Below are 24161 nucleotides of genomic sequence, written 5' to 3'. Positions count from 1 at the left end.
TTTTAGATACATCCATTTCAGCGACGAGTAATTTGAAACGGAGGGAGTACATGGAAAGTTGGATTGAGGGGTGGTGGGAAGAAAGGTGAAATGAAAACCTTACATTCTTTTTAAGTATAGTTTATTTTTTAACAAGTTCTTTTTAAGTAGTAGTATAAGAGAAGAGAAGAGATACTTCAATTAATTAGGATTATCTCCAGTTTAAGAAGTAAAGGCCTTACGCTGAATTATTCATGATAATGTATAAATTTATCCTCAATCTCTCCAACCTCAATTGCTCTGACCAGCATTTTCAGGCGGATGGAAACAACCTGAAGGTTGCATCTTGTATAATAATTGTCCTCCTAGCACGGCAGCGGCAGCAAGTGTCATCATCCAATTCTTAATTCCGAGGATGTGACAAACCAACTAGAATAAGATTCGCCGGAAACCAGTTGGATTAGCATGAGATATAAGAAGCGTCTAACTAAAGCATTCCGGCATCACCCGTTCCTTTTCCTTCATTCTTTTTCCATGTCAAAGATTTCTTAGTATCAGTAGTATGTCATTTCGTACACCTCGTATTATGCATGGTTTCTTTACTTTCGCCTGTGTACAGCGGAAACAATGGGCCTCCTCGTATACATACTGTATAGTAGTACAGTACAGAGAGACGTACGTAGCTAGTTTGGATAACTCTACCTCTACAAGACCGTAATAAACGTGCGTGTGTACTTCCGGCAGTCGAACGCCCGGCTAGCGCGATGGAAGGTCGGGGCGTACGTGGACCGCGACCCGGTCCGGCGGCGGTCGATGCGATGCATGCAGCATGGAGGCGTTGGCGGAGGGGTCGCTGTCGCGCGTGTCCGCCGGTGGGCTTTGCGTCTCGCCATCATTGCCCAGCAGGCGAGCGACCATGTATGCGTACGCTGGGCGACCGGTATTTTATTCCGGCGACATCCCAACCGTCCCTTCCCTTCATCGGAGCTGCCACGAGTTGCTTTTCCGCTTTAGCACAAACAAACGGACGACGTGGTCAGCGACGCGTCATGCAGCGTACGTGCTGTGCTGCAATTCGGTTCGGTTCAGTGGGACGCGTCGGGCGCAGGCAGCACCGTGCGTCCGTTTTCTCCGCGCGCGCGCGCGCGCTCGGGCGGCACGCATCTGCGACAGTGTGCGCGGCATCCGCACGGTGACGCCGACTGCTGTCCGCCCTCTGCCGCTAGGTGGGCGATCGATTCCATCACGTACGCGTCGCCCCTGGGCCGGCTAATCAATCGGCCTCGCGAGAGAGAAAAAAAGAAGGTGATTTGGATATATCATTCCTGTTCCATCGGTCAGTCGCCTAACAGCCCAGGGTTTTGTTGCTAAGTGTACTTATGTTCGACGCCAACACCTCACCGGCCGGCCATTCAGGTTTTGTCCCCGTTCAGTTGTCCGCGCGTTAGACCAAGCACTAAAACTGGTTGTTACGGCGTCCTAATCCAAACCCAACCCCATGCAAGATGCAACTGCCCATCGATCTCAATCTCTTCTCCACAGTTCTAAAGTACAAAGAAACACGAGCAACTCTGTCTTGCGTGGTCTGATGTAATGCGTTTTGTCTTTTCTTTTCTTTCAGTTTCAGGGATGGTCTGATGTATCCTTCATTCCTTCCATGCCAGCAGTTTTGACAGAGAATGATCAGTTTGGCAGAGCGAAAGCATTTATTTAATTTTCTGCGAAAATGATCAACATCTATTTCAGAGTTCGCCGGAAGTACAAAGCATCTTTTTTTCCGGCAAAAGTACAAAGCATCTCAAACATAAAATTACATCGAGATTCTAAGACCACCAAACAATCGCTACCGCTGCCACGACGAGCCGCCATCACCGCTCCTGTATCCGAGCCAGCTTGGCCTTGTCGATGCCAGTCGCGAGATCTCCGTGCATGTGCCCCTGAGGATCGGCACCCTGGAGCGGCAGTCGTCACCATTGAACCCTTGAATAGATCTGAAGCATCTGACATCAAATCTTGCCACATGACGAGTAACCCTAATCTCGCCGCCCCAAGGAGGTGACAGTAATCCACGCCGGAACTCTGTCGACTATGTCTAGATGAACGAACATGATCAAAGCCCGGAAGAAAAACTTGAAGAAGAAGCCCCACCATCCGCCCGAGCACTACGCCTGCTGGGTACTCAAACTAAACTACTAAGGAATAGGAGGGTAAATGCTTGGTGTGTAGTAGCAGCATCCTTTTTTCCACGCGTGAAAGTATTTATCTGAAGGTACGAGCGGTAAGAATATATATTGCCTCCTAATCCTCTCCCTTTTGATCCACAAAGGTGAGAGAGATGGTGACAACAGTAGAGCCAAAAGGGGTTATTATGACTAATGAACCCAGAAAGAAAATACTACTACTAATCATAGACTTTTAAGTTTTAACTACTAGTAGATGGATGGATATGTCACATGTGTAGCTAGCTGCAGGTGCTGTAGCAAATTTAAGGTTTTTAGATCAGCAACAGTGCATCTGTGCATGGCATGGCGTGTGCTGTTGCGCCGAGGAAGAGGAAGAGGAGACCAGGCGAGACGAACCCCAAGCGTAAATGAGATGCAGGGAGCCATTATTGGCAAACTGTTGCCGCCTGACGAAATATAATTATGCACTGTGCTAATAGCACACCCCGTTGTCCATATCAACACATACATCAGACATAAAAGAGATAGGTGCCTAGTAATGAACCCAGTTGGTGCAACAAATATTTATGTCTCATGGGTTGCAATTGCAAGCATGGTAGAGTTATTTACACTCAAAGTGTAATCAGTCCTCCTGGGGAACAGAATGAGAAGAAACAACAGCTATTTAATCATTATTAATCTTCTGATCCAGCTTGATGCTATGTTGTGTGTGTACCTCTTGCTATCTTCACAGGGAAATTGTTCTGTTCTAGTACATTCTGCAAAATTTCCTGACAGAGGGTCAAGTGATTTTGCATTGTTTTCTTGCCGAGGAGCTTGCAGAGACCATCCAGATGATAAAGCTGCTAATTCAATTGCACACTCCATCCCATACTGTCCTCCACAAGGCCTTTCTGGATAGCTGTAAGTGCTGAGTACAGTTGCTGGGACACAGCTCCGACCTTCCCGCCCCCATACTCCACTCTGCAAACGAACGAGAGTTGATTGATTTCAATACAGGAATGGTAATCAATTGACGACATGGCTGGCAGATCCCACAAGTTTTTTCCAACATTGCGCCAACTGGCAATTGCAGATTTTGTATGAACGATCAATGAAAGAAGATAATAAACCCTGCCTATCCTGGTACAATCATAGGCCTTGCAGAGCCAGGCCCCAACAATTCAGTGGAGCTGGTACAATCATAGAGCAAACATGAAATGCTGCTGCTGCTGCTGCTAGGCGCTTAACTCATAGTTAGAGATGCAATATGTCTGAATGCCTAATTTCGTAAGCTTATAAACCCTGCCTAGCCTGCCTAGATTTGGTAGTCTCATTGATCAAATACCCCCTCCATTCCATAATAAATGTCGTGCTCTTAGTTCAAATTTGAACTAAAACCACGACACTTATTATGGAAAGGGGGGAGTATGTAAATGGGATACTAGTAGAAAAGTAACTACTTCAAGACTATGGTATTTACCTTCTTCCGTGGTACACTATGGAACCAACAGGTGATAGTACAACGGCAGTCCCTGTACAGAAGACTTCATCAGCATCAAGCAACTCATCTATCGCAATAAGGCGCTCTTCAACCTGAAAATAAAAAAGCTACCATGTTAAAGGAAAAGATCGTATTCACATCTCATATTGTTGCTACATAGATGGTCTGAGCAGAAGAGATGAACATCCCTGTTTGAGTTACCTGAATTCCAAGATTGCTGGCAATTTCGATTATACTTCTTCTTGTGATTCCAGGAAGGATTGTTCCCGTTAATAGTGGAGTAGAAATAACATTATCCTATCAGGAAAAAAAGCAATGATAACATTCCTATCAAAATATAGTAATATGAAAATAGTGCCAATACAACATGTACAGTTTGGAGCAGTCATGGAGTTAAGTAAATATCCTGGCTACTAGCATGCTAATCAGGTGATGATATTCTGCATCTGCACCTTGTTCAGTTATTTCGATAGACTACGCAAATGCTCCCAGACATCTTTGTCAGTGAAATCAACGGCATTAATACCCAAACTACTCTACACTGTTGTTTTCATAGATCCACTTGCAAACATAGCCAAATGGAACAAAGTCCAGTACACATACCTTCACCATGAATATATTACAGGAAGAAACTTCCTCCACAAACTTCTTATGCACGGGATCCAAGTAAAGAACATCAGAATGACCTTTCTCCTTGGCTCTTCTCTGAGCACTAACAACCTGCATACAGGGATCCAACAAAAGTGCAAAGCATCAGGAACAACATAACAATATGGTAATGTTCTTCCTGATCTTATCAAACCAGAGAGATCAAGATAAGCATTTATATAAACCAAATATTTTGAGGAAAGCTACCACTATCCTATGCAAAATTAGAGCTTAAATGCACTTGGCAGCACAACAGTAGCATTCAAGTTGAGGGTAACTGCAAATATTGGAAGCCAAACTCATATTCAGAGAACCAGGGAGTAAAGATGTACACAAGGTAATCATGGATCAGATGAATAATATCACACTTATTACAGAGCAAGGTGTGTTACCGAAGCATAATTTCCAATTGTCTTGATATCACCAGTTCCACCAGGTGCAGCGCGGTGATATTCTTCCTCAGTCAGTAAGCTAATTGGTGACAGGCCATCCTGAAAGTAAATAAGACATTGAAATATTACTGTTGCAACCATAAAAATGGATATATGAAATAGAAATAAGCCAAATGCACCAACCTTGAAATAGTGACCAACTGGGCAAACATAGACGACAAATGTATACTCCGGGGCAGGTGCTACACCTAGCATAGCTCCACTTCCAATCAGCAGCGGCCTGATATATAAAGAACCTTTGCCAGTGGGGGGTACCTACAACCTCATGAAGCACATAACCCATGAGAAAGGAAGTATGCATCACATGTCACTGTTCAAGGAAAGATGTTCTTACCCAACGCTTGTTTGCCAATATAGTTTGCTTGACACCTGATAGGAACTGCTCAACGCTTGGTGCAGGCATGCATAGCCGATGTGCACCTATCCTCATCCGCAACGCGTTTTCCTCGGGGCGAAAAACAATTACCGAACCATCCTCCTTTCTGTGTGCTCTAAGACCTTCGAGCAATCCCTGCACGTTTTACAAGCATGTTTGAACATATCCAACAAATATGGAGCAAACGAAAACAGCCAACATATCTGAAATCAACAAGGCTATTATGTACACAGCACTGTTCACCAATCATGTAGTGATTCTTCAAGGCAGAGCAGGCAGATAAACAAACCTGGCCGTAATTTAAAACTGCAGCAGCAGGGTTCAGCTCGATTGGCCCATACGGAACCAATTCACCCTTGGTGAACACTCCATCTGACGAACATTTCATTATATACATAAAGTCCGTCGGGACCAGTTGAAATCCAAGAGTCTCCCAGTCGAAGTCGACTAGGTCCGGAGTTCCTGTGCTGGAACATGCAGCTCACATGAACAAACAATAATTCGGCAAAACAGGAAAACTGCCCATCATGGGACAGCCAGAATGCAGAAGGGAACCAAGCTTAGCAGATACTAAATGCAAATGCACACTGATACAGTGATAGTACTACACCAATTTGGTCTTGTTTATTTACCTCCTCGTAGCTAGTAAACCTTTTGACATGATCAATTGGATTGTAGCAATCTTTCTCTTCTTCGTTTAACTAAATAGTGGATTGTAACAATGTTTTCCTTCACCAGCTCATCAATTGTGCATAACTATGTTTTAATGTAGGACAATAGAAACACCGCAATGCCAATGAATCCCCATCCTTCATATACAACCTATAATTTTTTACTATGTTCTTGTTCTGCCAGTAACAGCAGGCGGGCCTAGTGGCTGGCGTAAACGAAAACGGAAGTGCAGCAGCGCGGAGCGCCGGGTCAAGTTGTCATACTTGTATGATGCCGCCATCAGGGCGGAACACAGGCTGCTCCTTGCCGCGGTGCCTCGCCTGGAGACGGAGACGGCGCTGCCGGACAATCGCTTCTGAATCTGCAGACAGCCACACTTTTTATTAGGTGTTTGATGGTTTTCCACATAGTGCAGGCAGTACGACTTAACCGATCGCCGTGCTGCGTAGAAATTCGCGGATGAAAACTCGTACGGGTTGCGAGGGTAGGCGCGGATGCGGCCTGGGGCTGGGGGAGACCGACGTGCCGCGCGGAGAGGCGGAAGCGGGGGACGCCGGGGCGCGGAGGCGGAGCTCCATATTTGTACGCCTCGCCGGGGCGGGGGGTCGGCGGTGGGTGGGGGTAGGTTGGTTGACTAGTTGGCACGGTGGGGAGATCAGGAGGAGTCGCGGGGTGGCGGCTGCGGAACGGACGAACGGCAAGCGTGCCGGCGGCTCGTTGCCATTGGGTCGCCCGCCGGGTGGCGAGGTCTCCGGAACCGGAAGTGGGTCCAGGCGTGCGGCTCCACCCTGTCAGTGCGGGTGCGGAGGTGGGAGGCGGCGGGGTAGGCAGGGATTTAGCGATTTAGGTCCACCGGTCAGTGAGGCAGAAACGTCTTTAGATCGGGCCTCAGGTAGGGGTAAAGCGGTCATACTTCCCCTGCGTAAACGATAGTTTAACGGAAAGTAGTAAGCTTGCACGTGCAATGCACGTCTCCGCCCAAAAAAAATTCTTGCTCATATAACCCTTCTAAGCCATCTATGCTTATAGAACCCTTCTAAGCCATCTATATTCTATTGTCTGTTTTGGTGTCCATTTTTTGGCAAAACTAATCAAACAGAAAGAAGGCAAGCTAACTGCTACAGGTCAATCAAAAGCTTACGCACCATGTTTCAAGAAAAGGAAGAAAAAAATCCAATTGAGCAGCATCAAACCAATCAAAACTTGCAGTCGAGTGATACCGATGTGGTGGATGATTGCATATAACTAAGACATGTAACGGAAGTGAAAGAGTTCTGTAAAGAATGCACATCACATATTTACTACTCTTATTCCTTTCCCTCCACTTCCATCTAAGTATACTCTTACATGCAAATGTTGCACAATCCATGTGGACTGAACTGATAATAAAGTGCGCATTTACCAGTTTGGCATTTTGTACCTGTTAATCATGTACTCCCTCCGTCCGGAAATACTCGTCGGAGAAATGGATGTATCTAGATGTATTTTAGTTCTAGATACATCCATTTTTATCAATTTCTCCGACAAGTATTTCCGGACGGAGGGAGTACATGCAATGCACGTCCTGACTAATAAAGCCAAAATGAAGTGTCTTAAAAGCATAAGAAAGGTAAGAGCATAAAATGCTTCCACCCAGTGGAAATAAATTCATACATGACATGTTGCGTCTAAGCTATATATCAAACAAGATCAAGATTCAAAAGGAATATGTTAGATTTGTAAGAAACCATCCACTTTTATATAATTTAGAAATATTGGGTTCAAGTGATTACCTTGGTTGAACAACTGCTACTGCTATGCACTCTTGCTTCTCTTGAGTCTTGAGTCTTGACATAGACAATATTCATCTTACAAACAAGAAATATCTTTATAAGGATGTGCCATTAGGATCAAAAGCTTGCAGATGAAACTTCATAGACCTTCTAAAAAAAATCTATAGAGAACATATGCTGCAACAAAAGTTGACTAATCTAAGGTCCAATGTTGGCATACAACATGGGTGCAGATCTCTGTCTAAAACCGTTATTAAGAGAACAGGAAAAGAACATTTGCAACATTAACATCTGAGAAATTGAAAAGGACATTTCTATGTTAAGGTGCATGCCGTATTTCTCATGAACTATTTTTATTCAGAATTCCTACCTGTTGTTATTAATATGTTATTATTCTGAATTCCTACTTAGTGTCATTAATTTAGTAAAGATAACATGCATGGCTGTTTATTTTTCATTAATAAGTAAAGGCAGGGAAGAAAGTCATGTGCACACTCTGCAGATATAAAAAACTAATGCAATAAGACACTCTTCGGGACATATACCAATATTTAAGTCTTGTCAGACCACAATAAAAGAACAACCAGTCTTAGCTTGATACTTGGTTTCAGTAATACTCCTTCCATTTACTTATACAAGGGCACTATGAAAATACATTGCAGGGATGGGTCAAAAGTTTCTTGCTTGGTGAGGCGAAACAACTCTTTCATCAGTCACGTACAACATTCCCTTTTCATCAGTTAGATAATATCATCATGAAGCAACAAAGATCCAAACTAAAAGGAAAACAATTCTTGCCTTATTAATTCCGTCTTGCTCCTCCTCTCTGACATACTCAGATCGAATATCCTCCCCTCCCACTACAAGGAATTATCAATCAGACATGATATAAGATGCAGTTCATAGAAGGTGCTGAACTGCATATGTGAAAGAGAAAGAGTAGGCCAGAGAAAGAAAGAGAAATGACTCATGTACCAATAGGTTGCATTAATTCATCACTGACCAAATGTGTGGATCTGTTGGTGACCGTGCTCCATACATTTGCATCAACGTCTATACTTCTGTATGATGATTCTTTGGTGAGGTTTTATTCAGAGATTAAATCTTATTGTAGTACTATATAGTCAGTGATTGTATCTTGTGGCCAGAGATATGAGTGAATGCTATAAATCTTAGATATTTTGTACATGAAGTGCATGCTTCTAGGCTCAATATCTAGAATGGACATCTAAGAATTATAGAAAATGGACATGTGAGAACAAGTTTCATATTATCTAAGATTTAATTAGTTGCTAATCCAAGTATGGATAGCTCAAGTTATTATAAAGGCATATGCAACAGGGAGAAAACCTGTGCGCGGTAATATACAATGTGTGTGTGTGTGTGTATTCTATCTGCATATTCTTGCACTGAAAATAAATAATGGGATTAACATATAATTTTAAACATGCAGCATCATTTATTTAAATAGAAGGACCAATTGGTACCTTTTTTGGCTCTTCATGAAGAAGCAAGCACATATTTCTAATCACATAGGTCATCGTTTTCCTGCAGGTGAGACACACAACATGTAGACGTCGCCCCTTGATGAAATCGGAACTGACAATGCAGAGGCGCGAGTACCTTGATGGAGGTGATGTGAGTTCCTTGGACTGGTCGGCGCGGCGATGGGTTCCTTGCCGGAACTGGATCGAGATGAAGGATAGTGGTGCCGGCAGCACCAGCAGCAGTCGAGGAGGGTGGGGGCGTGTTGATGACTGGAGACCATGTGACTGGTGGAGGCGAGCGTGAGGATTTGTAGCAGCGGTTCTCTACCGGCGTCCTTGTCGTCGAATCGCGTGGGGGCAGAATAGGACCCGGGGCGGCGGGCGGCTCCGGCTCCCGCAACGAAGGGCGCGAAGGGCGGTGACCTGCTGCGGGCGGCGAGCTAGCTAAAATTCCACTCACGCACAATCACCACAGTTCAGAGCCGCAACACTATGATCTAGCTGAAATTCATTGACCAAAAACTAATTACAGGTGCTCTGTATGTTTTCAGCTTCAGCGGGATACCAAATGTACTTTGCCATACTATGTAACTATCCTTTGCTAAATCATTCAGACAGCTAACTTTCACCAAAGAACAGAAGCAACACCAAAAATTGCGAGCCGAGACATCGGGTATGACATTTTGAAGTAGAGTTCAGAAAACTGCAAGTTGAGCCAATCTGGAGTCTCAAGGGACTAAGCATTCAGTATTTGAGAAACTGCAACCTGAGTGTGTCGCAGGCACTCACATGGTAGATTGAGTTCATTCTGAATTTCAGTTATACACAGGTCACCATGACACAATATCTCTGATCTTAATATGTGGACAAATTGACTGCCTACAGCTGAACTCAAAGATCACCCCATGTCACATTATCTCTGATCTTAATATGTGGAGAAATCAACTGTGTACAGCTGAACTCAAAGATCAGGGTTTGGACCACCAACTCCGACTGAAGAACAGAAACAATACCAACATATGCTAATCTCCAAACAAAAGAAATGAGCCGAAAAATGGGATGTAACATTCTAAGGTAGAGTTAAGAAAACTGTAAGTGAGTCTTTCCTACAACGTGAGTATCACAGGCACTCGCACATGCCAACTTGAGTTATTCTGAACTTTTCTTTGTTATTCACAAACCACCATGGCACAACAGTTCAAAGGCACTAACAAAACAATGCTATGTAATAACAGGGATGCGTCCAACAAAAGACAAAGGGCGCGGCGGCGACCTGCGGCGAAGGGCACTACGGTGCGGCGAAGGGCGCGACCTGCGGCGGCTCCCGCGGCGCGCGACCGGTGGCGGCTCCGGCTCTCCCGCGGCGAAGGGCGGCGATCTGCGCGGCTCCCGTGGCGCGCGTCGGGCGGCGGCTCCGGCTCTCCCGCGGCGAATGGCCGCGACCTGCGGCGGCTCCAGCTCTTCCGTGACGATGGGTGCGACGGGCAGCGGCTCCGGCGGCTAACGGCTGTGGGAAGAACGGTGCGGCAGGAGGAGGAGGGGGCGAGACGGTCATGCGGGCGGGGCGAGAGATCGTGCGAATAGCTTTTCTTAACGGCGGGGCGGGGGCGGGTTAGCGATCGATTAGTAGGTTATAATGCGTGGTTGGTAGCGTTAAACACAAAACGATTAAGGGCCATTAGATCATACTAATGGATGGATCAGATTGTTTGGATCTGTCCTTCTCTTTCTTTTATAATGGTAGTAGATAGTAGATAGATAGTAGATGATGTTCGGGATTTGACCATCGTACATCGAACGTCTTGGATGGCGATTCTAGTGAAACGAGGATGTCAAAACACGACAATTTTCTGATAAAAAAATACACTGAGCACAATTTTATCATGTTTGCCAATTAAACTTATCGTCTTTGCATCACTAAAATTCTAGAGGGAATCAATGTAAATAATAATATCTCTTTTTGCACGTTTTTGTTCTATATATTTCATGATCATAAAACTAGAAAATACAGTGAATCCCTTGGTTGAAACCCTTAGAGCAATTCTAGTAGATGAGCTATATCTTCACCGGCCCGGGTAATTCTGATCGGGTTTTGCGTTTTTTGCGGCCCGAACAGGTCCGCTATGTTGAGGCCAGCTAGTAATTTTTTTTACAAGCTTACCTAAAAAAAGTAATTTGTTTACAAGCAACCCGCAAAACCGTCCTTCCATCGCTATATGTACGCGGGTTCGAGAGCGCTTTAGGGTTCACGTCTCGCATCTCCTCCGCTGCAATCCACCCCCTCCGTCGCCTCTCTTCCTATCTCCGATGAGTAATTCCGCCGCCACAATTCTTTTTTCTAGCAAGCAATGTCGGGTTCTGCACGCGGGCGTGGTGGCCGTGGTCGTGGCGGCGCCGCCGCGCAAGACTTCGTGCAATGACGCAGAGGCCGACAGCTCCAGCCGACCTCTCGTCGAGGCTTGGCGGTCCAAGCCAGGGTGGGAGCGCGGCAACCTCTCCCGCGGTGCCGATCCATCCCCTTGGGCCAACTTCACGGCCTTCACGAATAGCTCTGCTCGCACACCATGCGGTGCCAAGAGGTGGATGAGGAGCTCATCGCTGCAGAGCTGATGAACCACAAGTATAGGGTATCAATCGTAGTTTAAGAGTAGTCCTACCTATGGGAAGGTCTTGGAACAAGCAAGGAAAGATTTGTATTGGATGGACCCAAGTGACATCGTTGAGTTTGAGGGAAGGCATAATGTTGGTTTTGGAATGCACATCCGTTGGAAGACCATGCGTGTGAACTCCGAGCAACGTTGGGTTGCATACAAGGATACGGTGGCCGAATCACTAGACAAGGCTCTTGAGTTATTTGCTACGAAGAAGGTTTAGTCTAGTTTGCATTTGGACTTGAACTGGAACCCCTCCCAGTTGGTTGCTAGTAGTCCCCCACCCATGAACCAAGATAAAATGAGTGAACCTCCTTTGACTCAACAAGTGAGGCCAACATTGAGCCCGATTTCAAACAACCAAAATGAAGTTTTGCAAGAGGAGAATGTTGAGTACGAGGACAATGACAATGAAGTTGATCTCCATGACAACAATGTGGGTGACCTCGACAAATATTATGAGCAAGAGACAATGGACCCTTCCATCCCTTATTCCCATGGCTATGCATCGGAGTCGGATGACGAAGGTCCCGATGAAGAAGTTGATGAGGAGGGGTTCACGGTGAAGGAGGCCGAAGCTTACACATTATCGTCCACACAAGGTGGTTCACTCGGACATCAATGTGCGTTACACGGTTGCATGTGAGGAGGCCCGATGTCCTTGGATTATTCGTGCAAGACCATGGAAAGGAGGACCCACTTGGCACATAGTGAGTTGTGTACCAAGTCACATGTGCCGAGGCAAGAAGGTGGATGGAAAGGTTGTGTCCCAAGACCACAGACAACTCACATCCGAGTTCATCACTTACAGGCTTTCCAACTCAATATCCCCACTTCCAACCATGAGCGTTCAACAAGTCATGGACCTTGTGAAAGCCATCTTTCATTACAAGGTGAAATACGACAAGGCATGGAAGACGAAGCAAAGCCGCATTCAAGATGTTGTATGGTAGTTGGGAGGAAGCATACAACTGAATCCCTCGGTTGTTGGGAGCTATGGCCGCCACTAACCCGGGCATGGTTCATGTGGTTGAGCCTCATGTGCAAAAAACAATGATTCACAATGGAAGGGCCGTCCGAGTATTTGGCCGTGCATTTTGGGCGTTTGAGCAATGTGTGAGTGCTTTTGAACACTGTCGGGCAGTCATCTCCATTATGAAAGAAATATGCCCTAGGGACAACAATAAAGTTGTTATTATATATTTCCTTATTCATGATAAATGTTTATTATTCATGCTAGAATTGTATTAACCGGAAACATGATACATGTGTGAATACATAGGTAAAACATTGTGTTCCTAGTATGCCTCTACTAGACTAGCTCGTGGATCAAAGATGGTTAAGTTTCCTGGCCATGGACATGTGTTGTCATTTGATGAACGAGATCACATCATTAGTGGAAACGATGTGATGGACAAGACCCATTCGTTAGCTTAGCATAATGATTGTTCAGTTTTATTGCTACTACTTTCTTCGTGTCAAATATATATTCCTCCGACTATGAGATTATGCAACTCCCGGACACCGGAGGAATGCCTTATGTGCTATCAAACGTCACAACGTAACTGGGTGATTATAAAGATGCTCTACATGTATCTCCGAAGGTGTTTGTTGGGTTGGCATAGATCGAGATTAGGACCTGTCACTCCGAGTTTCGGAGAGGTATCTCTGGGCCCTCTCGGTAATGCACATCATATGAAGCCTTGAAAGCAATGTGACTAATGAGTTAGTTGCGGGATGATGCATTACGGAACGAGTAAATAGACTTGCCGGTAACGAGATTGAACTAGGTATGCAGATACCTACGATCGAATCTCGGGCAAGTAACATACCGATGACAAAGGGAATAATGTATGTTGACATTGCGGTTCGACCGATAAAGATCTTCATAGAATATGTGGGAAACAATATGAGCATCCAGGTTCGGCTATTGGTTGTTGACCGGAGAGGTGTCTCGGTCATGTATACATAGTTCTCGAACCCGCAGGGTCCGCACGCTTAACATTCGATGACGATACGTATTATATGAGTTATGTGTTTTGGTGACTGAAGGTTGGTCAGAGTCCCGGATGAGATCACAGACATGACGAGGAGTCTCGAAATGGCCGAGAGGTAAAGACTGATATATTGGAAGGTAGTATTTGGACACCAGAAGGGTTCCGGAGTGTATCGGGTACATACCGGAGTACCGGAGGGGTTACCGGAACCCCCTGGTGAAAGATATGGGCCATATGGGCCATAAGAGGGAGGCTAACCAGCCCGCAAGGGGCTGGTGCACCCTCCACAAGGGAGGAGGCCGAATTGGAGTGGGGAAGGGGGTGGCGCCTCCCTTTCCTTCTCCTTCTCCCTCTCCAGTAAAAGGAAGGGGGTCCGAATTGGACTTGGAGTCCTAGTAGGACTCCCCCCATGGGGCGCGCCCCAGGGCGGCCTCCTCCCCTCTCCCTCCTTTATATAAGGGGATGGGGGGGGCACCTCAAGGCACATCAATTGTCTTAGCCGTGTGCGGTGCCCCCCTCCACTGTTTACTCCTCCGGTCATATTGTCGTAGTGCTTAAGCGAAGCCCTGCGCGAGTCACATCCCCATCACCGTCACCACGCCATCGTGCTGATGGAACTCATCAACTCCTTCGTGCCTCTACTAGATCAAGAGTTCAAGGGACGTCATCGAGTTGAACGTGTGCAGAACTCGGAGGTGTCGTATGTTCGGTACATGATCGGTTTATTTCAAGAAGACGTTCGACTAAATCAACCGCATTAAGTTAAATGCTTCCGCTTTCGGTCTATGAGGGTACATGGACACACTCTCCCCCTCTCGTTGCTATGCATCTCCTAGATAGATCTTGCATGAGCGTAGGATTTTTTTTGAAATTGCATGTTACGTTTTCCAACAGTGGCGTCCGAGCCAGGTCTATGCATAGATGATTTGCACGAGTAGAACACAAAGAGTTGTGGGCGGTGATCGTCATACTGCTTACCACCAACGTCTTATTTTGATTCAGCGGTATTCTTGGATGAAGCAGCCTGGACCAACCTTACATGAATGCGTTCATGAGACCGGTTCCACCGACAGACATGCAACTAGTTTTGCATAAAGGTGGCTGGCGGGTGTCTGTTTCTCCAACTTTAGTTGAATCGAATTTGACTACGGTCGGTCCTTGTGAAGGTTAAAACAACAAACTTGATCAATCACCGTTGTGGTTTTTGTGCCATAGGTATGTACGGTTCATGCTAGCAGCCCGTAGCAGCCACGTAAAACTTGTAACAAACAAAGTAGAGGACGTCTAACTTATTTTTGCAGGGCATGTTGTGATGTGATATGGTCATGACATGATGTGATATAAAGATTGTTGTATGGGATGATCATGTTTTGTAAAAGTTATCGGCAACTGGCAGGAGCCATATGGTTGTCGGTTTATTGTATGAAATACAAGCGCTATGTAATTGCTTTACTTTATCACTAAGTGGTAGCGGTAGTCGTAGAAGCAATGGTTGGCGAAACGACCACGACGCTACGATGGAGACTAAGGTGTCAAGACGGTGACGATGGAGATCATGACGTTGCTTCGGTGATGGAGATCATGAGCACAAGATGATGATGGCCATATCATGTCACATATTTTGACTACATGTGATGTTTATCTTTTATGCATATTATTTTGCTTAGTACGGCGGTAGCATTATAAGATGATCCCTTACTAAAATTTCAAGGTATAAGTGCTCTCCCCGAGTATGCACCATTGCGAAAGTTCTTCGTGCTGAGACACCACGTGATGATCAGGTGTGATAGGCTCTACATTCAAATACAATGGGTGCAAGCCAGATTTGCACACGCGGAATACTCGGGTTAAACTTGACGAGCCTAGCATATACAGATATGGCCTCAGAACACTGGAGACCGAAAGGTCGAACGTGAATCATATAGTAGATATGATCAACATAGTGATGTTCACCATTGAAGACTACTCCATCTCACATGATGATCAGACATGGTTTAGTTGATTTGGATCACGTATCATTTAGATGACTAGAGGCATGTCTATCTAAGTGGGAGTTCTTAAGTAATATGATTAATTGAACTTTAATTTATCATGAACTTAGTCCTGATAGTATTTGGAAATCATGTTGTAGATCAATAGCTCGCGTTGTAGCTCCCCTATGTTTTTTGATATGTTCCTAGAGAAAACTAAGTTCAAAGATGATAGTAGCAATGATGCGGACTGGGTCCGTGATCTGAGGTTTATCCTCATTGCTGCACAGAAGTATTATGTCCTTGATGCACCACTAGGTGACAGACCTATTTCAGGAGCAGATGCAGATATTATGAAAGTTTGGCTAGCTCAATATGATGACTACTTGATAGTTTAGTGCACCAGGCTTTACGTCTTAGAACCGGGACTTCAAAAATGTTTTGAACGCCACAGAGCATATGAGATGTTCCAAGAGCTAAAATTGGTATTTCAGACTCATGCCCGTGTCGAGAGGTATGAGACCTTTGACAAGTACTTCGCCAAAAAGATGGAGGAGAATAGCTCAGCTAGTGGGCATGTGCTGTGGGTACTACAATCATTTGAATCAAATGGGAGTTAATCTTCTAGATAAGATAGTGATTGACAGAGTTCTCTAGATACCATCACCAAGTTACTGGAACTTCGTGATGAACTATAATATGCAAGGGATGACGAAAGCGATTCCCGAGCTCTTCGTGATACTGAAATCGACGGAGATAGAAATCAAGAAAAAGCATCAAGTGTTGATGATTAAACAAGACCACTAGTTTCAAAAAAGGGCAAAGGGAAAGAAAGGGAACTTCAGGAAGAATGGCAAGCAAGTTGTCACTCCCGTGAAGAAGCCCAAAGCTGGACCTAATCCTGAAACTAAGTGCTTCTACTGCAAAGGAAATGGTCGCTGGAAGCGAAACTACCCCAAATATTTGGCGGATAAGAAGGATAGAAAGTGTTGGGGATATAACTATTAGTATAACCCACCCAGGAGGGACTGGGTTATATGTGATGCCCCGATTCAATCGTACACTAATCATGCACGCAAACATGTACGATCAAGATCAGGGACTCACGGGAAGATATCACAACACAACTCTAAAACATAAATAAGTCATACAAGCATCATAATACAAGCTAGGGGCCTCGTGGGCTCGAATACAAGTGCTCGATCATAGACGAGTCAGCGGAAGCAACAATATCTGAGCACAGACATAAGTAAACAAGTTTGCCTTAAGAAGGCTAGCACAAACTGGGATACAGGTCGAAAGAGGCGTAGGCCTCCTGCCTGGGATCCTCCTAACTACTCCTGGTCGTCGTAAGCAGCCTACACGTAGTAGTAGGCACCTCCAGTGTAGTAGTCGTCGTTGACGGTGGCGTCTGGCTCCTGGGCTCCAACGTCTGGTTGCGGCATCCGAGAAGAAGAGGAAAACGGGGGAAAAGAGGGAGCAAAGCAACCGTGAGTACTCATCCAAAGTACTTGCAAGCAAGGAGCTACACTACATATGCATGGGTATATGTGTATGGAGGCCATATCAGTGGACTGAACTGTAGAATGCCAGAATAAGAGGGGGATAGCTAGTCCTATCAAAGACTACACTTCTGGCAGCCTCCGTCTTGCAGCATGTAGAAGAGAGTAGATTGAAGTCCTCCAAGTAGCATCGTATAGCATAATCCTACCCGGCGATCCTCCCCTCGTCGCCCTGTGGAAAAGCGATCACCGGGTTGTCTGTGGAACTTGTCTGGGTGTGTTTTAATAAGTATCCGGTTCTAGTTGTCATAAGGTCAAGGTACAACTCCGGGTCGTCCTTTTACCGAGGGACACGGCTATTCGAATAGATTAACTTCCCTGCAAGGGTGCACCACATAACCCAACACGCTCGATCCCATTTGGCCGGACACACTTTCCTGGGTCATGCCCGGCCTCGGAAGATCAACACGTCGTAGCCCCACCTAGGCCTAACAGAGAGGTCAGCACGCCGGTCTAACTCCTATGACGCAGGGGTCTGGGCCCATCGCCCATTGCACACCTGCACATTGCGTGGGCGGCCGAAAGCAGAACTAGCCCCTTTAATACAAGAGCAGGCTTACATTCCAATCCGGCGCGCGCCGCTCAGTCGCTGACGTCTAGAAGGCTTTGGCTGATACCACGAAGTCGAGTGCCCATATCTTTCCCACGTAGTTGGTTTGTGCGTATAGACCAAATGGCCAGACTCAGATCAAATACCAAGACCGCGGACGCCGACCAGGGCCAGGCCCACCTCTCGCCTAGGTGATCTCAACCTACCCCGTCGCTCCGCCACAAAGATCCAGACAGAGGGCCGTCGGGACAAAGGTCCTTTCAGCCCCCAATCCGTGAATCACTCGCGGGTACTCTTCGAGCGGACCCGACTTTAGTCACCATCTGTAGTATGTATATATGTATAGTTTATACCCGTGATCACCTCCCGAGTGATCACGGCCCAATAGTATAGCAAGGAAGACTGACAAGAATGTAGGGCCAATGGTGATAAACTAGCATCCTATACTAAGCCTTTAGGATTGCGGGTAAGGTATCAATGACTGTAGCAACAATCACAGGCTATGCAACAGAATAGGAGTAACCGAACAGTAACATGCTACACTACTCTAATGCAAGCAGTATAGAGAAGAATAGGCGATATCTGGTGATCAAGGGGGGGGCTTGCCTGGTTGCTCTGGCAAGGAGGGGGTCGTCAACTCCGTAGTCGAACTCGGCAGCAGCAGCGTCGGTCTCGGGGTCTACCGAAGAAGAAGAAGGGGAAGAAACAGTAAATACATTGCAAACAGATGCATGACAAAGCAAACAGCGGTGATAGGTGTGCCCTAACGCGGTAGTAGGTGATACCGACGAAGGGGGGAAACATCCGGGAAAGTATCCCCGGTGTTTCTCGTTTTCGGATAGATGAACCGGAGGCGAAATGTTGCAGGTTCACTATGCTAGGGACACATGGCGAACGAACGAGCTGCGTATTCGGGTTTGTCTCGTCGTTCTGAGCAACTTTCATGTACAAAGTATTTTCATCCGAGCTACGGATTATTTTATATTAATTTTGAAAGTTTTATTTCATTTTTAGAATTAACAGAATTAATTAAATTAGAAAATGCAATTATTGTGCCAGCGTGACATCAGCATGATGTCAGTAGGTCCATAGGTTGACCTGGTCAACCCTGACATATGGGGCCCATTCGTCATTGGCTCTATTTAACTAACACACTATTAGTGTTAACATAACAATTTTAATTAGGTTAATTAATTCACTAATTTAATTATTATTATTTATTATTTTTGTTTTTCATTTTCATTTTAATAAAAAAGGGGCGTGGGGCCCCCTGGCAGTGGCCCATCGGTGCCTAGCGGGGCGGACGCTAGCGGGCAGTGGCATGGGCGCCCGAACGGGCACGAGCCCGAGAGGGCGCTGGGCACGCATGACGCACACCGGCGCCGGCGGCCAGAGCCACTGGTAGGGCACGGCAGGTGCGGGACTGGGCGAGGCCAGGCGCGAGTGACGACGGGTGAGCAGCGGCAAAGGGAAGCGAGGCCACGCGCGGGGGAGGCGGTGCGCGAGGTTCAGGCAGGGCGGCGCGGGGCGGCGGTGTCGACGCGGCCAGAGAGTGAGGCACGGCGCGCTGGAGTAGAGCTCCAGCCGCGGCTACGGTGAGCACAGGACGACAACGGCGATGCACGGGGCATGCGCACGGGGACAGGGGAAAGAGGGGAGAGGCGACAACCGCTCACATCGTTGCAGGGAAGGCTCGGGGAGGCCGGTGGTGGTTGGAGGGCGGCGGATTCCGGCGATGGCGAGGCGACATCGACGACGTCAGCAAGCGAGCGTGACGTCAGTAGGCCCCGGGTCGACGAGGGAGGAGCTGCGAGGAGGCCGGGAGGGGCGGGGATGAGGAGGCGCAGGTGGAGACGGGCGGCACCGGCCGGCGACGGGGCGCAGGGGTGAGGCGGCGGGGTCGAGGCGCCGTTTCCCCCGATCTAGATCAGGGAGGGGCGAGGGAGACGCGCGGGGTGGGACGAGTGGGGGAGTGGTGTATCGTGGGGGGGGATTAGGTTACGGCGGGGGGGGGTTAGCAAGGCCTTAGTAGGCCAGGCGAGCGGGGTGGTCGGCTGGGCCGGCCAGCTGGGCCAGTCGGGTTGGCCAGCTGGGCTGTCTGGTCCAGTGGGGGGGGGGTCGTTTACTTTATTTTATTTTATTTTAATGTTGTTTAGTCTTTTCTTTTATTTATTTATTATCTTGTTTCTACTTTCTTTTACTTATGTAATACTTCATAGTTTTACAAAAAGTGAAACCCGTACCTAAAATAGAGTTACAATTATAACTACTGCCACAAAAGGTTTGAACCCTGAACAAAATAGTATAGTATTTTATAAAATAAAAAATGCATTTATTTAATTGTTTTACCTACTATTTTAATTACTTAAGTGCATTTAAACCTTTTATAAAAATGTGGTTTCTCCATCATAATTACCTATGCATTATTTGACAGAACCCAAACAATTTAGTTTTAATATTTCAAAACTTTTGTTGTTTGCCTTTATTTTGAATTTGATTTTGAATCGGTTTTGAACTAACGCGAGATTTAACAACAGTAACCGAGGTGACGTGGCATCATTAGTAGAGGGTTACTGTAGTTTAATTATCCGGACGTCACATTATACCTATGGCGATTCATCATATGAAGCCCAAGATGATATTTGATGATGGCGGTTCAGTTAAGGGCCCAAGGCCCAAAGGAGGCTTAAGGCCCATAGAGATAAACCGCCATATATGTATGACTTGTATTGTAAGGCATGAATAGATAGTCACCGAGCCGGACACTGTTTATGAGCCGGCCAGGACTCCGTGAGCCGCTAGGCGTCGAGCTCTGTATATAAAGGGATGACCCGGCGGCGGTTCAGGACCAGAAACAACAGATCGAAAGCTAGGTCAAGCGGGTTCGCTCCCTGGTAATCAAGACATAAGCAATACCACCTCAACTGGATTAGGCCTTTACCTTCACCGCAAGGGGCCGAACCAGTATAAACTCCCATGTCCTTTGTCCCATTTAACCCCTTTAAGCTTCTTAGTTGTGATGGCTCCATGACCAAGTCCTTTTGCTAGGACATCTGCTGTGACCTTTCCACGACAGTTGGCGCCCACCGTGGGGCCAGTGCATGGTGGATTTGAGTTTTTAAAGGGCAACTTCGAAGGGCTCAAAGGATATGCTATGGGCCGGATGACCAAGAGTCATCGCAGCAAGCTCTACATCGACGATGCAGGATGGGGCCCTGAGGCCGACTCAATTGAGTACGGGTACCGGGTGCCCCTCGGCGGAATTCACGTCTTCATCGGCAAGATTGGCGAGCCGGGCCCTGAGCCGGACATCTGCACCGACATCATCGAGGCGGCTCAGCGTGCAAGACCCATTTGAGCTCAGTCCACCGTGAAGCGTGCCTCTGTGGGATGCATCCATGGAGCGGAATTTGATGAAGGATCTATGTCCGGCGGTGAGATGGCCATCTACTCTGATGGCGAGTCGTCCACGGGTGAGACTGATTTGTTGTATCAACTGCAAGATGGCGGGCTTGGGGGCTATTCTGATGGCAACAGTATTTCGGACCCCTATGAGCCGCCAAACAGAGTCGGGATCTTCATGGCTGGCATGCAACCTGGGAAAAACTCTACGGCTACGGTAGCAATGACTTCCGGGTCAACAACAATGACGACAGCCGGGGTAGGAGGCCCTGCGCGCCTGCCGGCTCAAGTTTTGATGGCTTTACTGGATAAATTAACGGCTCTATTAACCACCGTGGTTAGCCTAGCGAATCAAGCTCAGCATGATGCGGAGGTGGCAAAGTTACGCGATGAGATAGCGCTAGCCAAGGAAGACCTGGCAGCGGAGGACGTTAGGATAGCCACAGAGCGGGCGGCTTTGGATGCTCAGGCCCAGCGGATTCAGTCGGAGGCTTTCCAGCTTACAATGGATCAAAACGCGTCAAATGAGATCATGAGGAGAAGGCATAGTCCGGTATACCTACGGTTTATGAGCCTAGAAATCTCTTCCTCATGCCCGGTGGAGGGCCCAGTAACCCGCCGGAGATAAACCGGGCTGTGGCGCCCGGGGCTGGGACGCTGGTTCAAACACGCATGACGGAACCCCCTCGTCTGAATACTGCTCCACCTTAGCATGTCCGACACCATCGGGTCATTATTCTAATCCTTTGGAGAACATGATCGCTGCGGCGGCATGATTGGCGGCTCTCCCGGTGGATGGCGACTCTCCAACGGTGGTTGAAACACGAAGGGTCAGAGAACTTCTTCAGACAGCATTGGCGCAGCAGGAGGCGTATTCTTATAGTCGAGACAGGATTCATTCGACCCCTTGCCCGAGCCAGAGTTATAGCAGGCACATGGACTCACCGGCTGTGTCAAGCAACGCCCAGCGTCGTGTCCAGCCGCGTGGGCATGACCGACACGTGATGGATGAGCTCTTAACTTGGTTGATCAGGACAGAGTGCATCAAGAAGCCGAGCAGGTGGCTCAGCAGGCGGCTCACCAGCCCCTTCTTGTTTATCCAACGACTTTAGTTGAGGCAGGTGTGACTTCTAGATCCACAGGTGTGCCCTGTTTGGTGTCGGCTCTACGTAATGAGCGTTTGCCCAAGGATTTCAAAGGACCTCGAAAGGTGCCTAATTACACAGCCGACTTACCCCCTGAGGCGTGGATTGAAAGTTATGAGATGGCCATGGAGTTATTGGAAGTCAGTGACGCTGCGTGTGCCAAGTACTTCACCATGATGCTGGATGGAATGACCCATACTTGGTTAAAGGGGCTGCGGGCTAATTCCATCGGTTCATGGGCGGAGTTAAAGGCCCGGTTTATTCAAAACTTCAAGGACACATGCAAGTAGCCCATGTCGATTGTGGACTTGGCTACTTGCAAGAAAGAGGAGGGTGAATCAACGACCCATTGGGTGCGCCGGGTCAAAGCTATCATACATTCATCTAATAACATGAATGTCGGTTCAGCGGTCTTAATGTTGGAGAAAAATTGCCATTTTTTGCCTCTTAGACAAAAGCTGGGGCGGCTCAAGCGCGATTGTAATGATATGGGCCAGCTGATGGCGGCTCTAATTAAGTATGCCGACTCTGATAGTACTAAGGACCCCGAGTCTGACGATGAGAAGACAGGGAAGGAAAAAAGAACACAATGCCAAGGGTCAGCAGTCTAACCCGGCGAATCAGGGGGGGGGGGCAACGGTAAACGCAAGGCGGATGGTAGCTCGGAGTTTGTGGCTAACACCAGTGCACAGGGCAGTAATCAACGTCATAAGGGGAGGCCGCCTCCTCGGGCCGGCGGATCAGGTCCTACTCTTGAACAGTTGCTAAATGAGCCCTGTCCAAAGCATGTCTCGCAGGAGAAGCCAGCTACTCACCTTTGGAAATATTGTACAATTATAAGGGCTTTTAAAAATTCTAACTCATTTGACGGCAATCATGGGCCGTGCGGAGGCGGTTTCCATGGCCCGGTTTATGGAGGTGGCGGTTCTAATTCCAACTTCCAGGGCCCCCAAGGTAATCAGGGCGGCTTTAATCAAGGTAATCAGGGCGGCTTTAATCAAGGTAATCAGGGTGGTTACAATTAGCAATCCGGCCAGGGAGGTCAGCAGCAGCATCAGTCTGGATATCAGAGTAATCCAAAGCGGTTAAATAGTGCGCAATATCATGTTTCACCACAAGTTTATGCAAGCGGGACCAGAAGCTCCACAAGCGGGTTGTGAACGCTGTTGAACTGCCAGTTCCTCAATACTTGTGATGGTCTGAGCAACCCATCATGTGGAGCCGAGTAGATCACCCTCCCGGGTTGATAATTCGGGTCACTTAGCTTTGGTGGTGGCACCTCAAGTTGGTGGATACAAGTTCACTAAGGTACTCATGGATGGAGGTAGCAGCATTAACATCCTTTATTATGAGACCTTCCGTCGCATGGGGTGAACTGATAAAAATCTTAAGATATCCAATATTGTTTTCCATGGAGTGGTGCCTGGTAAGTCGGTGTACCCAGTGGGCAAGATTGAGCTGGAGGTGGCCTTTGTAGATGAGCATGATTCCAGGGCTGAAAAGTTGTCTTTTGAAGTGGTCAAGATCAGAAGCCCATACCACGCTCTGTTTGGACGGCCGGCTTATGCCAAGTTCATGGCATGACCATGTTATGTTTATCTGCAACTCAAGATGCCGGGTTATAAAGGAACCATCATAGTGCATGGGAGTCGGAAGATAGCCCTGGAAGGTGAGTAAGGCGATGCTGCTTATGCTGAGTCTGTCTGTGCAACAGAGGAATTGAAGTTTTACAAGGATAATGTTGACCCAGTGGATATGACGTCTTTGAAATATCCAACTACAGAGCATGATCCGGTGATGAAGTTTAAGTCGGTCGATGACACCAAGCTGGT

General features: G+C 47.1%; 1 protein-coding gene across 1 annotated transcript; it reads right to left on the bottom strand.

Annotated features, from left to right (window-relative positions):
- Positions 1 to 2714: 2714 nt before the first annotated feature.
- LOC123046344 (branched-chain amino acid aminotransferase 2, chloroplastic) lies at positions 2715 to 6601 on the bottom strand. The gene is made up of 10 exons (XM_044469676.1): positions 6267 to 6601; positions 6057 to 6154; positions 5411 to 5588; positions 5080 to 5256; positions 4869 to 5000; positions 4686 to 4784; positions 4249 to 4365; positions 3847 to 3942; positions 3625 to 3737; positions 2715 to 3125 (listed from the first exon to the last, which is right to left on the bottom strand). Exons 1-10 carry the CDS (start codon positions 6369 to 6371, stop codon positions 3008 to 3010), a joined length of 1233 nt encoding a protein of 410 aa, XP_044325611.1. The 5' UTR covers positions 6372 to 6601; the 3' UTR covers positions 2715 to 3007.
- Positions 6602 to 24161: the final 17560 nt, after the last annotated feature.

Source organism: Triticum aestivum, chromosome 2B (genome assembly GCF_018294505.1).
Source record: "Triticum aestivum cultivar Chinese Spring chromosome 2B, IWGSC CS RefSeq v2.1, whole genome shotgun sequence".
In the NCBI taxonomy this organism is placed as follows: Eukaryota; Viridiplantae; Streptophyta; class Magnoliopsida; order Poales; family Poaceae; genus Triticum; species Triticum aestivum.
The sequence above is the reverse complement of the archived record's forward strand: the minus strand, read 5'-3'. Positions and strand labels throughout refer to the sequence as shown.

Excerpts from the sequence above, each read along its gene's own strand:
- LOC123046344 (XM_044469676.1), bottom strand. The coding sequence starts at position 6,371 with ATGGAGCTCCGCCTCCGCGCCCCGGCGTCCCCCGCTTCCGCCTCTCCG. Across the intron at positions 5,589-6,056 it reads CTGATGGCGGCATCATACAA|CACAGGAACTCCGGACCTAG; the intron begins GTATGACAACTT and ends TGCATGTTCCAG. Across the intron at positions 3,738-3,846 it reads CCAGCAATCTTGGAATTCAG|GTTGAAGAGCGCCTTATTGC; the intron begins GTAACTCAAACA and ends TTTTATTTTCAG.